The 14,053-nt window shown below is 45.1% G+C and overlaps 1 protein-coding gene across 1 annotated transcript in view; it reads left to right on the plus strand.

Moving 5' to 3' along the window:
- The window catches only part of st8sia1 (ST8 alpha-N-acetyl-neuraminide alpha-2,8-sialyltransferase 1), a 57,472-nt gene that overhangs the window by 24,659 nt on the left and 18,760 nt on the right, over positions 1-14,053 (plus strand). The window contains exons 2-3 of the mRNA XM_073066108.1: positions 4,890-5,034; positions 12,885-12,994. Of these exons, the coding sequence (XP_072922209.1) occupies positions 4,890-5,034; positions 12,885-12,994 (255 nt within the window). The remainder of the gene's footprint in view (positions 1-4,889; positions 5,035-12,884; positions 12,995-14,053) is intronic.

The following is a 14,053-nucleotide window of genomic DNA, read 5'->3' on the forward strand; positions in this document are numbered from 1 at the left end:
ATGTCAGGCTGACAGGTCGATAGTTCTCTGTTTTCTCCCTCCCTCCTTTCTTAAAAAGTGGGATAACATTAGCCATTCTCCAATCCTCAGGAACTGATCCTGAATCTAAGGAACATTGGAAAATGATTACCAATGCACCCGCAATTTCCAGGGCCACCTCCTTTAGTACCCTAGGGTGCAGACCATCTGGACCTGGGGATTTGTCAGCCTTCAGTCCCATCAGTCTTCTCATCACCGTTTCCTTCCGAATGTCAATCTGTTTAATTTCCTCTGTTACCCTATGTCCTTGGCCCATCCATACATCTGGGAGATTGCTTGTGTCTTCCTTAGTGAAAACAGATCTAAAGTATTCATTAAATTCTTCTGTCATTTCTCTGTTTCCCATAACAATTTCACCCAATTCATTCTTCAAGGGCCCAACATTGTTCTTAACTATCTTCTTTCTCTTCACATACCTAAAAAAGCTTTTGCTATCTTCCTTTATATTCCTGGCTAGCTTGCGTTCGTACCTCACTTTTTCTCCCCGTATTGTCTTTTTAGTTAAGTTCTGTTGTTCCTTAAAAACTTCCCAATCATCTGTCCTCCCACTCACCTTAGCTCTGTCATACTTCCTTTTTTTTTAATGCTATGCAATCTTTGACTTCCTTTGTCAACCACTGTGGCCCCTTTCCCCCCTTTGAATCCTTCCTTCTCTGGGGGATGAACTGATTTTGCACCTTGTGCATTATTCCCAAGAATACCTGCCATTGCTGTTCCACTGTCTTTTCTGCTAGGCTATCCGTCCAGTCAACTTTGGCCAGCTCCTCCCTCATGGCTCCATAGTTTCCCCTGTTCAACTGCAACACTGACACCTCCGAGCTGCCCTTATCCTTCTCAAATTGCAGATAAAAACTTATCATATTATGATCATTACCTCCTAATGGCTCCTTTACTGCAAGATTGCTTATCAAATCCTGTTCATTACATAACACTAAATCCAGAATAGCCTTGTCCCTGGTCGGCTCTCGTACAAGCTGTTCCAAGAATGCATCCCGTAGGCACTCTACAAACTCTCTATCCTGTGGTCCAGCACCAACCTGATTCTCCCAGTTCACCTGCATGTTAAAATCCCCCATAACTACTGCGACATTACCTTTGCCACATGCCAATGTTAACTCCCTATTCAACTTGCACCCAATATCCATGCTACTGTTTGGTGGCCTGTAGACAACACCCATTTGGGTCCTTTTGCCCTTACTGTTCCTCAGTTCTATCCACACAGACTCTACTTCTCCTGACCCTATGTCCCCCCTTGCAAAGGACTGAATCTCATTCCTCACCAACAGGGCCACCCCACCCCCTCTGCCCACATTTCTGTCCCTACGATAGCACGTATACCCTTGTACATTCATTTCCCAGGTCTGATCTCCCTGCAGCCATGTCTCCGTATCCCAACAACATCATAGTTACCCATTTGCACCTGAGTTTCAAACTCATCCGCCTTATTTCTGACACTTTGTGCATTCAGATATAGAATTTTTAACCCATTTCTCCTCTCTCTGTTTGAATCGCTGCCTATTGTGCTTAACCTAGCTCCCCGAACTCCCATCGGGCTATACGCCCCTAGAATTTTGTTGTCCTTCCTAAATTTACTTATTCTTTCAACACATTTAACTCCATGTTCCGTCAGACCATCCCTCTGTACACGAGTCCTCCTTATCACTTGTTCCGCCCCACCTTCCTCTACTACACACTTAATATTCCGGAACCGTGTAGTCCCCACCAGTCCTTTATTCTTCATCTCGCTATCCTCTCTCTCATTCTGGATCTCCGCCCCCTGAAAATTTAGTTTAAACCCCCCCCAAGAAGCACTAGCAAACTTCCCTGCAAGAATGTTAGTACCACTCCAGTTCAGGTGTAAACCGTCCCTTCGGAACAGATCCCACCTTCCCTGGAACAAAGCCCAATTATCTACAAGCCTGAAGCCCTCCCTCCTGCACCATCCTCTCAGCCACGTATTAATCTTTATAATCCTCCTGTTCCTTGCCTCACTCGCACGTGGCACAGGTAGCAATCCTGAGATTGTTACCCTGGAGGTCCTGCTCTTCAGCTTCGCACCTAACTCCCTGAACTCCCTACGCAGGACCCCCTCACTCATCCTACCCACGTCATTGGTCCCTACATGGACCACAACATCTGGATTCTTGCCCTCCCTCCCGAGAATAACCTGCACCCGATCTGAGATGTCTCGGACCCCGGCACCAGGGAAGCAACATACCATCCGAGACTCCCGATCTTCCCCACAAAATCTCCTATCCGCCCCCCTGACTATAGAAGCCCCTATCACTACCAGTCTCTTCTCTTCCCTCCTCCCCTTCCTAGTCAAGGGTCCAACCTCAGTGCCAGAGACAGGACCACTGCAGCTTGTTCCTGGTAGGTCATCCCCACCAACAGTATCCAAAACGGTATACTTATTTTTGATGGGACTGGCCACAGGGGTGCTCTTCTCTCTCTGTCTGCTCCCCCTGCCTCTCTTGACTGTCACCCATTTGCCTACCTCCTGTCTTTTCGGTGTGACTACCTCCCGATAACTCTTATCTATCTCTGCCTCTGCCTCCCGAATGATCCGTAGTTCATCCAGCTCCTGCTCCAATTCCCTAACTCGGTCTGATAGGAGCTGCAGCTGGATGCACCTATGGCAGGTGTGGTCATCAGAAACAACTGTGTTGACCCTGACCTCCCACATACTGCATACGGAGCACACCACTGCTCTAACTGTCTCCCCCATTGCCTGATCCTAGATTAGTCAGAATAAATGAAAAACAGGCTTCTTGTCGAAGTCCTCTTGCGCTGAAGCCCGCTGAGCCAAAGCCCAGCACTCTGCTCCTGCGCACTCCGCAGCCTGCACCGACGCTGCCCGCTCCTGAAAGTGGGCCGCTTTTTAAAGCCCGCGCTCGCGCAGCTTTACCTTCCTCCTCGGGTACTCTCCAGGTAGGTCCGAGGGTCTCGGCCTACCTACAACGGCTGATCTTCCGATCTCCAGTCGTATGTTGATCACGAGCACTCCTTACTCCCGCTCCGCTGCCCGCACCAACCTTCACTTGTTACTGTCATGCATTAGTGTAGGCATCTATTTCTTCCAAATCAATGTTTATTATTTAGAGATACAGCACGATAACAGGCCCTTTCTTTTTTTTTTGTAATTTATTTTTTTTATTGAAGTTCATCATCAAGTAAACATTTCCATAAGATGTATTTCAGACATTGTATATATGTATCATATATATCACAAATCTCCACAAAGTATTTATCTGAGGTATACACTTATAGAAAAGAGTGGAAAGAAAAAACAAGCAAAAGGAAAGAACTATGTACAAGTAGGGAGTGATCTTTTTTTTTTACAACAGATTCATTGATTTGTGAGAATAAAATCAGGCCTATGAAGTATTATGTAGTTAAACCATTTTTCCCAGTATGAATCAAATTGTTCCAAAAAAAGATAACCGGCCCTTTCAACCTAGTTACACTGGTGACCAGTTCACCGACTAACCTGTAGGTCTTTAGAAGGTGGGATGAAACCAGAGCACCCAGAGGAAACTCACACAATCACAGGGGGAATGCACAAACTTCTTACAGAAATGAACCTGGGCCGCTGGCTCTGTAATAGCATTACACTAACTGCTACACTACCGTGCTGCCCATGTAGACTTGGGATTGCTGTGATCCCACTTTGTAAACAAGCATGTAGCACGTAACGAGTCCTCCAGTCACTGGTGCAGCTGCTTTTCAAAGGCAGGTTGGAAAACTAGCTAGAACTGCCTTAAATCAGTCGTTACATTCCTCACGGACCTAATATAACACATGAAGGGATCTAAACTGACTACAGTATGTGATGTGGTCTTAGACTTAATGCAATGCATGAAAGATTTAAAACTGCTTCTCTTTCTTGTATATCTTGAACATATCTCAGCCTGAAAGGCGATCTTAAACCTGAGATAATGTATGAGGGCTCACACTGGTACGGTGTTTAAAAAGGTCGTATAATTAGAGTATCATGTAGAGGCGAAACATACTCTTCAAGAGGACAGAGTTGCGGAATACAAAGAACAGATGAGGGAAGAATTCCTTTAGCCAGAGAGTGGTGAATCTGTGTAATTCATTGCCACAGAGGCCAATTCATTGGGTATATTTAGAATAGAGGTTGATATGTTCCTGATTAGTCAGGGCGTCAAAGATTACAGGGAGAAGGCAGGAGGATTGGGCCTGAGAGGGGTAATAAGTCAACCCTGATGGAATGGCGAAGCTGACCCAATGGGCTGAATGGCCTAAAGCTGCAAACTCCATGTCATCAGCACCTGAAGCCAAGTTTGCTGGAAGTGTAATTCAGTGTCTCTGGGTTCCTAATTGCAAGAACTTTAATCCTTGTGTCTCTACTCAGGCCAGATTAGTTGTACTGGAAGTACTATTTTTAAGGACTGATTATTATTGCTTAAGCTGCACTGCATTCCCCTTTAACACTGTATTTAGTCACGATGAAGGGCTCGGCACCAAAAGCCAGCTGTTTATTGCTCTCCATAGATGCTGCCCGACCTACCAAGTTCCTCCAGCGTTTTGGGGTGTGGTCCCCTTTAGCGTTGTTGCTTTCTCTGTTACAGATAAATGGAAAGTACTTCCACAATTCAAAGGTGCAGCCCTGATATCCTCCTTCAATTTTGGTGTCTCATTGACTGCACCTTTGACTTTCCTTCCAATATTTGTGCGTTTGTAGAAAGACCTTGTTGCTTCCTGTTAATTTAACAACTTGCAATACAGCCCATGTCAGAAGCACAAAATTGTCAGAGCGGTTGTCTGTTTGTCACTTTGAGATTTTCCATTTAAAATGCACCTTGTTTTTTTTTTTACCCCCTTAGGCAACTACTGCAGCAATGCTGTGATACACAGAGGCTTTTTGCAGTAACCAAGTTGAACTCTCCAATGGGAAAGAGCCTTTGGTTTGATGGAGAGTTCCTCTATTCGCTCGCTATCAACAAGGAAATCTTCTCCATGTTTCCTCAGGTTAACTATCTTTAACTACTCTTACTGCTTTTGTGAGTGAGGGATCGCTTGTGTGGAGGCTTTGGAGAGGGCTCAGAGGAGATTTACCAGGATGCTATCTGGACTAGAGAGCATGGCTTATGATGACAGATTGAACAAGCCAGGGTTTCCTCTTTGCAGCAAAGGAGGATCAAAGGTGACTTGATAGAGGTGTACAAGATGATAAGAAGCTTTGATGAAGTGGAAAGCCAGAGATTTTTTCCCAGGGCAGAAGTGTCTAATATGAGGGGGCATCGTAGGAGGGAAGTATAGCGGAAGTGTGAAAGGTAAATGATTTACATAGAGTGGTGGATGTGTAGAATATTTTGCCGGGGTGGTGGAAGAGGCAGATCAATTATAGGTATTTAAGACACTCTTAGACACATGGATGATAGAAATATGTATTTAGTTATTGAGATACACTGTGGAATAGACCCTTCGAGGCACACCCCCGGTTTAACTCTCAGTATAATCACAGGACCAGTTAACCTACTAACTGGTCCGCCTTCGGACTGTGGGAGGAAACTGCAGCGCTTGGGGGGAAAACCCATGCAATCCACAGGGAGGACATACAGACTCCTGTATCAACAGATAATGTTGATGTTGAAATTGGACTCTGATCTCTGATGCCCAGAGTTGCAGCAGAGTTCTTCTTACCGTTACGTTTCCATGGCAAAAAGGGAAGACTGTGTAGAGGAGGAAGGTCAGGTTGATCCTAGAGTAGGTTAAAAAGTCAGCACAACATAGGAGCCCAAAGGGCCTTTATTGTCCAGTAGCATTGTATGTTCTATGTCAGCCAGGGTAGCGCATGTGAAGCCCATCTAGTGTGGCACGTCAGGTTTTAAACCTGGCACAGAGTATTGATGCCCAAGAGAAGAGAAACAAAAAAATTAATCATAGTATGCATGGAAAATGTATTTATAATCATGCAGGTTACTCATTTGGTAATATTATCAACAGTGTATGGTCTTTCCAATATGTAAAATGTGATTGAATCATATTGTACAGCAAACCCTTCAGCCCACCATGCATATGATAACCATTATGCCTATCTCTACTTAACCCACTTGCCTGCATTAATTCCACATCATTTATTCATGTACCTCTCCAGTTACTTTTTCTTAAATATTGTTACTGTTTCTGCTTCCACCACCATTTCTGGCCGTTCATTCCAGATACCAAATACTCTCTGCAAAAAATTTAGCTCTCAGGTGATCTTTAAACCTCTTCCCTTTAACAAACCTGTGCTGTCTAGTTTTAGATGTCCCTAACAGACTGGCTGTCTACCCTATTAGTGTCTCCATATACCTCTATCATGTCATCTCTCAGCAGGGAAAAGCAGCCTATCCAATCTCACTTTATAACTCAAGTCCTTTAATCCATGTAACTTTCTCATTAATATTTTCTGGTCTCTCCCTGGCTTAATCCCTCATTCCTATAGTGCAGTACTGAGAATGACACATAATATTCCAGTCATGGCCTGACTAATGTTTTATACTTGTAAACTGATGTCCCATCTCCTGTAATCAGTGCCTTGGCTGATGAGGACAAGCATACTAACTGCTTTCTTCACCACCCTGTCCACCTGTGATGCTACTTTCAGGGAGCATTGGACTTGTACCTCAACACCCCTGTCACTACTTTCGGATATGGCTTGAATGTGGAGAGAGAGAAACACTAAAGTGGGTTGGTGGTTCACAGACTTTAATGTGAACAGGATTTTAAGGAAGAAAAAACAAAAAATGCCAGGCAAAATAGGGCCGTTACTAAAACTCCCAAATGGACAACTACATGCCAACACCGTGGCCGAAAAGAATATCTGAATATAAAAGGATTACTGCTAGTCTTCAGGGCCAGTTGACTTGACAGTCCACTTTCTCAGGCAAGGCTGAATGCAAGCAGGCAGCATAATGTTGCTGTGCTTTGCTCAAGGCTTGACAAGTGCTGCAATGAAAAGAAGGGAGTTAAATACAGCCATAATGAAATAATAATTAGCTGGCAAATACATATTCATTAGTGCAATTGCCAGATCTGCTGCTCAGCCTACCTCCAGGGGCATGTGGACCCTGCGGCCGAGTCCGTGATTATGACAGGGACTGTGCCCGCTGGAAGTCCCAGGTGAGCTCCTTGTCCGAGATGTCCTTCGCCAAGATCCAAGAATGTTCTTCAGGACCAAACCCTTTCCAGTCCACAAGGTTCTGGACCTTAACACGTACCTGGTGAGATGCCAGGATGTGCCACACCATATAGAGCAGGGAACCATCTAGCAAGTGGAGAGGAGGGGAAGGTAAGGTGACTGGGACCAGGGGAGAGGAAGTAACGGGCTTGAGCTGGGAAACATGGAATGCTGTGTGGATCTTCTGTGATGCATTCAAAGGGGGACATACCCATAGAAGATGATTGGAGGATACTGTGAGCGATCTCTGCCCAAACCAGTTGGGAGCTCCAGGACGTGGGGTTGGAAGAGTCAAGGCAGCTCAGAGTTGTCTCCAACTCCTGGTTCACTCTGGCCATTGGATTGGGGATGGAAACCAGACGAGAGGCTGGTTGTGGCTCCTACAAGAGAGCAGAAAGCCTTCCAAAAGTGGGAAGTGAACTGTGGTCCACGATCAGGCGCGATGTCGTGAGGAAAGCCGTAGAGCCTGAACACGTGTTGAACCATGAGTGTGGCAGTCTCACGAGCTGATGGGAGCTTGGGGAGGGCAATAAAGTGGGCAGCCTTGGAGAATCGATCCACGATGATCAAAATGGTGGTGTTTCCATCAGATGGGGGCAGCCCAATGATGAAATCTACTGAGAAGTGGGACCAGAGGTGGTGGGGCACAGGCAGTGGACATAACAGACCCATAGGACGCTGGTGTGACGTATTGCTTTGGTGGGCCAGTCAGACACGAAGTTGTGGACATCCTGGGTCACCAAAATTATCTCTTAATAAAATCAATTGTCTGTAGCTTATCCCCTACCTCACTGGTCCCCAACCACTGGGCCGCAAAGTATGTGCTACCAGGCCACGAGGGAGCGATAGGATTTGGTGATATGAAACGATATGAGTCAGCTGCACCTTTCCTCATTCCCTGTCACGCCCACTGTTGAACTTGAACACAGGCGAGGTCGTCAGTTGGTCATTAACCTACAACTATTTGATGAGTAAAAAACAAACATCGCTTGGGAGTTACTTTGGAAGAGGTGCTAGGGGACATAAAAGGCCTAACGATGATGATAACGCAGAGACAGCTGAGGCTGAGACTGCAAAACAAAAAGAAAGCTTCCTTCAACAGAAAATACGACGAGTTGTACATAAAATATGGCTTTAATGCGACCAGTGACTCGCACACTCCAAGCCCCCTGTGTGTGTTATGTGGAGACAAGCTGTCTAATGAGGCAATGAAGCCCTCAAAACTGCTTCGGCACCTTGAGTCCAAGCACCCTGCACTTAAAGACAAACCTGCTGAGTTTCTTGAGCGGAAAAAATGTAAGCAAGCGGGCAGAAGCAAGTGCTGAGAGTCATCAACTCCACAAATGCTGCTGCTCTGAGAGTGTCGTACTCAGTGGCTAGCCGTGTTGCTAAGTCTAAGGAGCCTTTCACTGCTGTTGGTGAAGAATTGATTCTGCCTGCTGCCAAGGACATGTACCGTGAACTGTTGGGAGAAGCTGCAGCTAACAAGGTGGCACCAGTTTCTCTTTCAGCTACCACAGTTTCAAGGAGAATCGATGACATCGCGGAGGACATCGAAGCACAGCTGTTGGAACGGCTTAACGAGTCACCATGGTATGCTATCCAGGTCGACAAGTCTACCGATGTCGACAACAAGGCAATACTGCTGGTTTATGTGCGATATATATTTCAAGACGATGTGCACGAGGATATGTTGTGTGCACTGCCGCTGCCAACTAACACAACTGGAGCAGAACTATTCAAGTCTTTGAATGACTACATGTCAGGCAAACTGGACTGGTCATTCTGTGTTGGAATATGCACAGACGGGGCTGCAGCTATGACTGAACGGCTGTCTGGTTTCACTACCCGAGTCAAAGAGGTTGCTCCTGAATGCCAGTCTACTCTGTGTCATACACAAGGAAATGCTGGCTAGCCGAAAAATGTCACCTGATCTTAACAGCGTATTGAGTGACGTTGTTGAAGTTATCAATCACATCAAAGCAAAAGCCCTTAACTCACATCTGTTTGAGCAGCTTTGAGAGGAAATGGATTCAGTACACAAATACCTTCTCTCACACACTGAAGTCAGGTGGCTGTCAAGGGGGAGAGCCCTGGCCAGGGCTTTTGAGTTAAGAGAGCCGCTACAGAGATTTCTTTCAGGAAAAAAGTCACCACTGACAGCACACTTCAGTGACAAGGAGTGGATAGCAAAACTCACTTATCTGTGTGACATCTTCAACCTGCTCAATGAACTCAATTTGTCTCTTCAGGGGAGAATGACAACTGTCTTCAAATTGGCAGATAAAGTGTCTGCTTTCAAAGCCAAACTGTGAGGACAGCAAGTGGACAGGGGCATATTTGACATGTTCCCAACATTAGCTGGGATTTTGGGAGAGGCTGAGGCTGCACCGTCCTCCTCACAGCTGGCGCGCGATCACCTATCTTCACTGTCGACAGAATTCGAGCGTTACTTCCCAACCGCAAATGACTCAAGACATGCAAAGGAATGGGTCCGTGACCCATTTGTGAATGTCCCCGGTGAATCATCCATGTCAGTGCGAGACGAGGATCAACTCCTCAGGCTTGCAAGTGACGGTGGGCTGAACAGTATATTTAGATAGATAGATAGATAGATACTTTATTCATCCCCATGGGGAAATTTGACAACATCTCTGCCAGCATTCTGGATCAAAGTCAAAGCTGAATATTCTGAGATAGCCGCAAGAGAACTGAAAACGTTGCTTCCGTTTCCAACATCATATCTCTGTGAAGCGGGGTTTTCTGCAATGAATGCAACGAAAACTAAATTGCGGAATAGACTGGACATAAGGAACCCCCTTCGAGTATGGCTGTCTCCCATCAGCCCTTGATTGGACAGTTTTGTTACAGGGAAACAAGCCCAGGGCTCCCACTGATTCACCGATATTGGTGTGTTGCAATGATTTTATATGTTCATACCAGGAAAATATGCGCTGTGTTTAATATCCAAACGTTACTTATAATGTTATGATGCTATTGACTTAAGTGACTTATAATTGACTTATCACTATATTCATGCGAGGAAAATATGCGCTGTGTGTTTAATATTAAATTTGTTAGATAAATCCTTTTAGAAACAAAATTGAGTGTATTAGCCACTTATAAGTGACTTATAGTTATCACCTATATTCCGGTTGTGATTTACACCCCCACTACCGGTCGGCCAGTTCGCAAGAATATTGTCAATATTAAACTGGTCCGCAGTGCAAAAAAGGTTGGTAACCCCTGCCCTACCTGACCAATGAAATCTCAGGGCCAAGGTCAGCTGCTCTGTCCCAGCTGGGTCCATCTTTGTATGGCCGAGACTTGCTGTCGCTATGTTCGGATACGGCCCAAGTGAGGAGAGAGAGAGACACTAAAATGGGTCAATGGCTCACAGACTTTAATGCAAACAGGATTTTAAGGGAAAAGAAAATAATAAATGCTAGACTAAACAAATTATGTCGACACTGCAGCTGAAAGGAATATCTAAATATAAAACGCACACCGCTAGTCTCCAGCGTCAGTCAACTCGATAGTCCACTTTCTTAGGCAAGGCTGAATGTAATCAGGCAGCAAAATGTTGCTGTGCTTTGCTCAAGTCTCGACAAGCGCTACAACGGAAACAGGGAGTTAATGAAATAATAATTGGCTTACATATGCATATTCACGCGCAATTGTCAAATCTGATGTGCAGCCTGCCTGTGGGGGCACATAGACCCGGCAGCCAAGGCTGGATTTGTGACAGTCCCTCTGGTCGGCAGCACAGCCCAGGTCACTGCTGTTCATTCTGTCTGCCCCACCCTGGTTTAACTTCCCAAAATGTTATCAAGTTACACTTGTCTGAATTAAATTGAATCTGCCATTTCTTTGTCCACTTTCCCAGCCAACGTTCTTCACTTATTACCACCAATTATGGTGCCACTGCTGCATTTTCTAATCATGCCACCTACATGCTTATCTAAACTGTTTTATATAACAAACAACAGAGCTCCCAGTTCCAATCTCTGTGGCACACCACTGGTCACAGGTCTCTAATCTGAAAAACAAACTTCAAACGGCCACCCTTTGCCTCCCACCAAGCCATTTTTCTATCCAGTCCGTTAGCTCGCCCACGATCTAATCTATTCTAAGTAGTTGGACCAGCCTACCAAGCAGGACTTAGCAAAGTCTATACAGACAGTATCTACCATCCTGCCCTCATCAATCCTCTTGGTCATCTCATCAAAAAAAATCTATCACATTTGTGAGACATGATCTCCCACATACAAAGCCATTCTGACTCAGCGTAATCAGTCGTTACCTTTCCGCGGGCAAGTGAATTCTGTTTCTCAGAATCTCTTCCAGCAACTTTCTCATTGCTAATGTAAAGCTTACTGACTTGACCAGCTTAAGGAAGTTGTAAACCAAATCCAGTTATGTGAGGTTCTTACAACTGATCTGGGAATTAAAGAAACCTTAAACCTGGTTCAGACTTCATCAGGGAGTTTAAACTTGACATACGATTTGAGAAACCTTTAACTATTCATGCAGAAACTTAATCCTATGTAATATTTGACAGATTTTATAAAGACTTGTATAGAATAGACAGATATTAGACGCTGGAATAGACGAAGGATTGTAAACTTGATGTGGGTCGGAGAGAGCCTTAATCCCAATAGAATATATGAAGACATCTTAACCCTACCAAACAGATGAAAGTCTTGCACCCGGTGAGAACCCTGCATAATGCGCAAGAGATTTTAAAAGTTTGTTTAATAAAAGAAAGTATCTCAAATATGGTATATAGTATATGATGGGGTTTAAATGTTGCAAAAAGGATCATAAATGAATTTGCCATTACAAATTGTCCCATGATTAGGCTGGGGTTAAATCGGAGCTCGCTGGGCAACGTGGCTTGAAGGACCGAGACAGTCTGTTCCACGCTCTATCTCAGTAAACAACTAAACCTGGGAGAGTGTAGGGCGGCAAGTTAGCACAGCTGTTAGCATAACACTATTGCAGGGCCAGTGAGCGGGTTTAACTCCTGCTGTCTGTCAGAAATTTGTACAGTCTTCGTGACCACCCGGCTTTGTAGGTCAGGCGATCTCATGGGTGTAATCGGGCAGCGTGGACTCGTTGGACCAGCAGGGTCTGTTACTGTGCTGTTTCTCTAAATAGGAAATAAATACACTGAAAGTGAATTGCAAACTTGGTCTGATGTATGAAGGGGTGTTAAACCTGAAACAATGCAAATGGAAGTGTAAGTCTCCGACTATCCATCCGGGTCACAATCCTGTCGGGTTTGCTGGTCTTTACAGTGGGGTAGTTAAGAAGGCTGGAATAATGCTTGAGGAATGTTAAAACAATCACAGTTTTTGGAAGGATCTTATCTTGTCTCTGTAAAAATGACCAAGGGACTCGAACAGCAAGTAGGGAGATGAAGAATTCCAAGTCTGTAAGAGGGACTTAAGATCTGGAATGGTGCTGATCTTGCCTCTGGTATGAAGTACAAGGGATCATATAGCCAGAGCACTGTACAGAGAATTACCTGTATAAAGCCTTGTCTAGTGAATGATGAACCTTAAAGCATGGTAAAAATAAGAACTGCAAGGACTTGAATCACAAGGGACATGAAAGATACGCCGCAATGACCAGGTTTCTTGTCTGTTGCTAGGATACACCGTTCCAGCTGCCATTGAAGAAGTGTTCAGTGGTTGGAAATGGCGGAATTTTGAAGAAGAGTAATTGTGGCAGCTTAATCGACAAGGCGGACTTTGTCATGCGGTAAGAGAACTTTTTGATGCCCCTTATCTAGTCTGTGGTTAGATATTCTACTTCCATGCATGAGCTTCTGCTGGAGGAATTTAGCAGGTCAGGCAGCATCTATGTAAACAGACAACATTTGGGGCCGAAAACCTTTATCAAGACCAGAAGCCAGAATGAGAAGGTGGGTGGGAAGGGAAAGGACTACAAGTTGGCAGGTGATTGCTGAGACCAGGTGAGGGGCAGGGTTGGTAAGTGGGTGATGTCGAATGGTGTGTAATATGTAAAAAAAGTAAAAGGCTGACGAAGGAATCGGATAGGAAAGGACAGTGGACTGTGGAAGGAGGTGGGGAACCAGAGGGAGGTGATTGACAGGTCATGAGGGCATGGGAGGGGAAGAGAACAGGTGAGATCAGAAACTGATAAAGAAGAACTATTAGAGGAAACTGTTTGAACAGTGAGGTATCCTTCTCACAGCTCTGACCCCTGGGGAGGAAGGTCATACCATAATCCACCCATTGCTGCCTCTGATACTGGTGTGTATTGTTCAGCTAGGCTAGTGGTCGCCTACCCGTCGATCTTTGAGACTTTCCCAGTAGATCCCGGGGGAAAAGAAAAGGAAAATGCGCACCAGGCAGAAAAGACCGGAAGTAAAACACCGCAACCCGGAAACAACTTCTCCCCACAAACAGCTCTCCGCAGCGGGAGCACCGCTACATCACCATTATCCTAATCGGCATCAACCTAGCTTTATAATGCTCACATTACAACACTTCTCCTCCTTTAAATTCCAACATTCCCCAAAGAAAAAGAACTGGGAAACAAAAAACTGTGGTGTCATTAGCTTGCGTACCTCTGAAACTTATACTGGAGTCTCAGTAACAGTTTACCAATACAAAACACCTGAAAAACGTGGCAGATTCAACATTCAGTCCAACAAAGGAAACTGTCCTTTCAAATATTCAGTCTGTCAGGAGGTTTGCGAGGGCGCTGTGCTGCAACAGATGAAAATTATTAAATCTAAGTACAGGAGCTGTCTTACTGACGGACACCTCACAGACTGTCTCAGACTGGCTGTCT

Source organism: Hemitrygon akajei, chromosome 14, assembly GCF_048418815.1.
Source record: "Hemitrygon akajei chromosome 14, sHemAka1.3, whole genome shotgun sequence".
NCBI lineage: Eukaryota > Metazoa > Chordata > Chondrichthyes > Myliobatiformes > Dasyatidae > Hemitrygon > Hemitrygon akajei.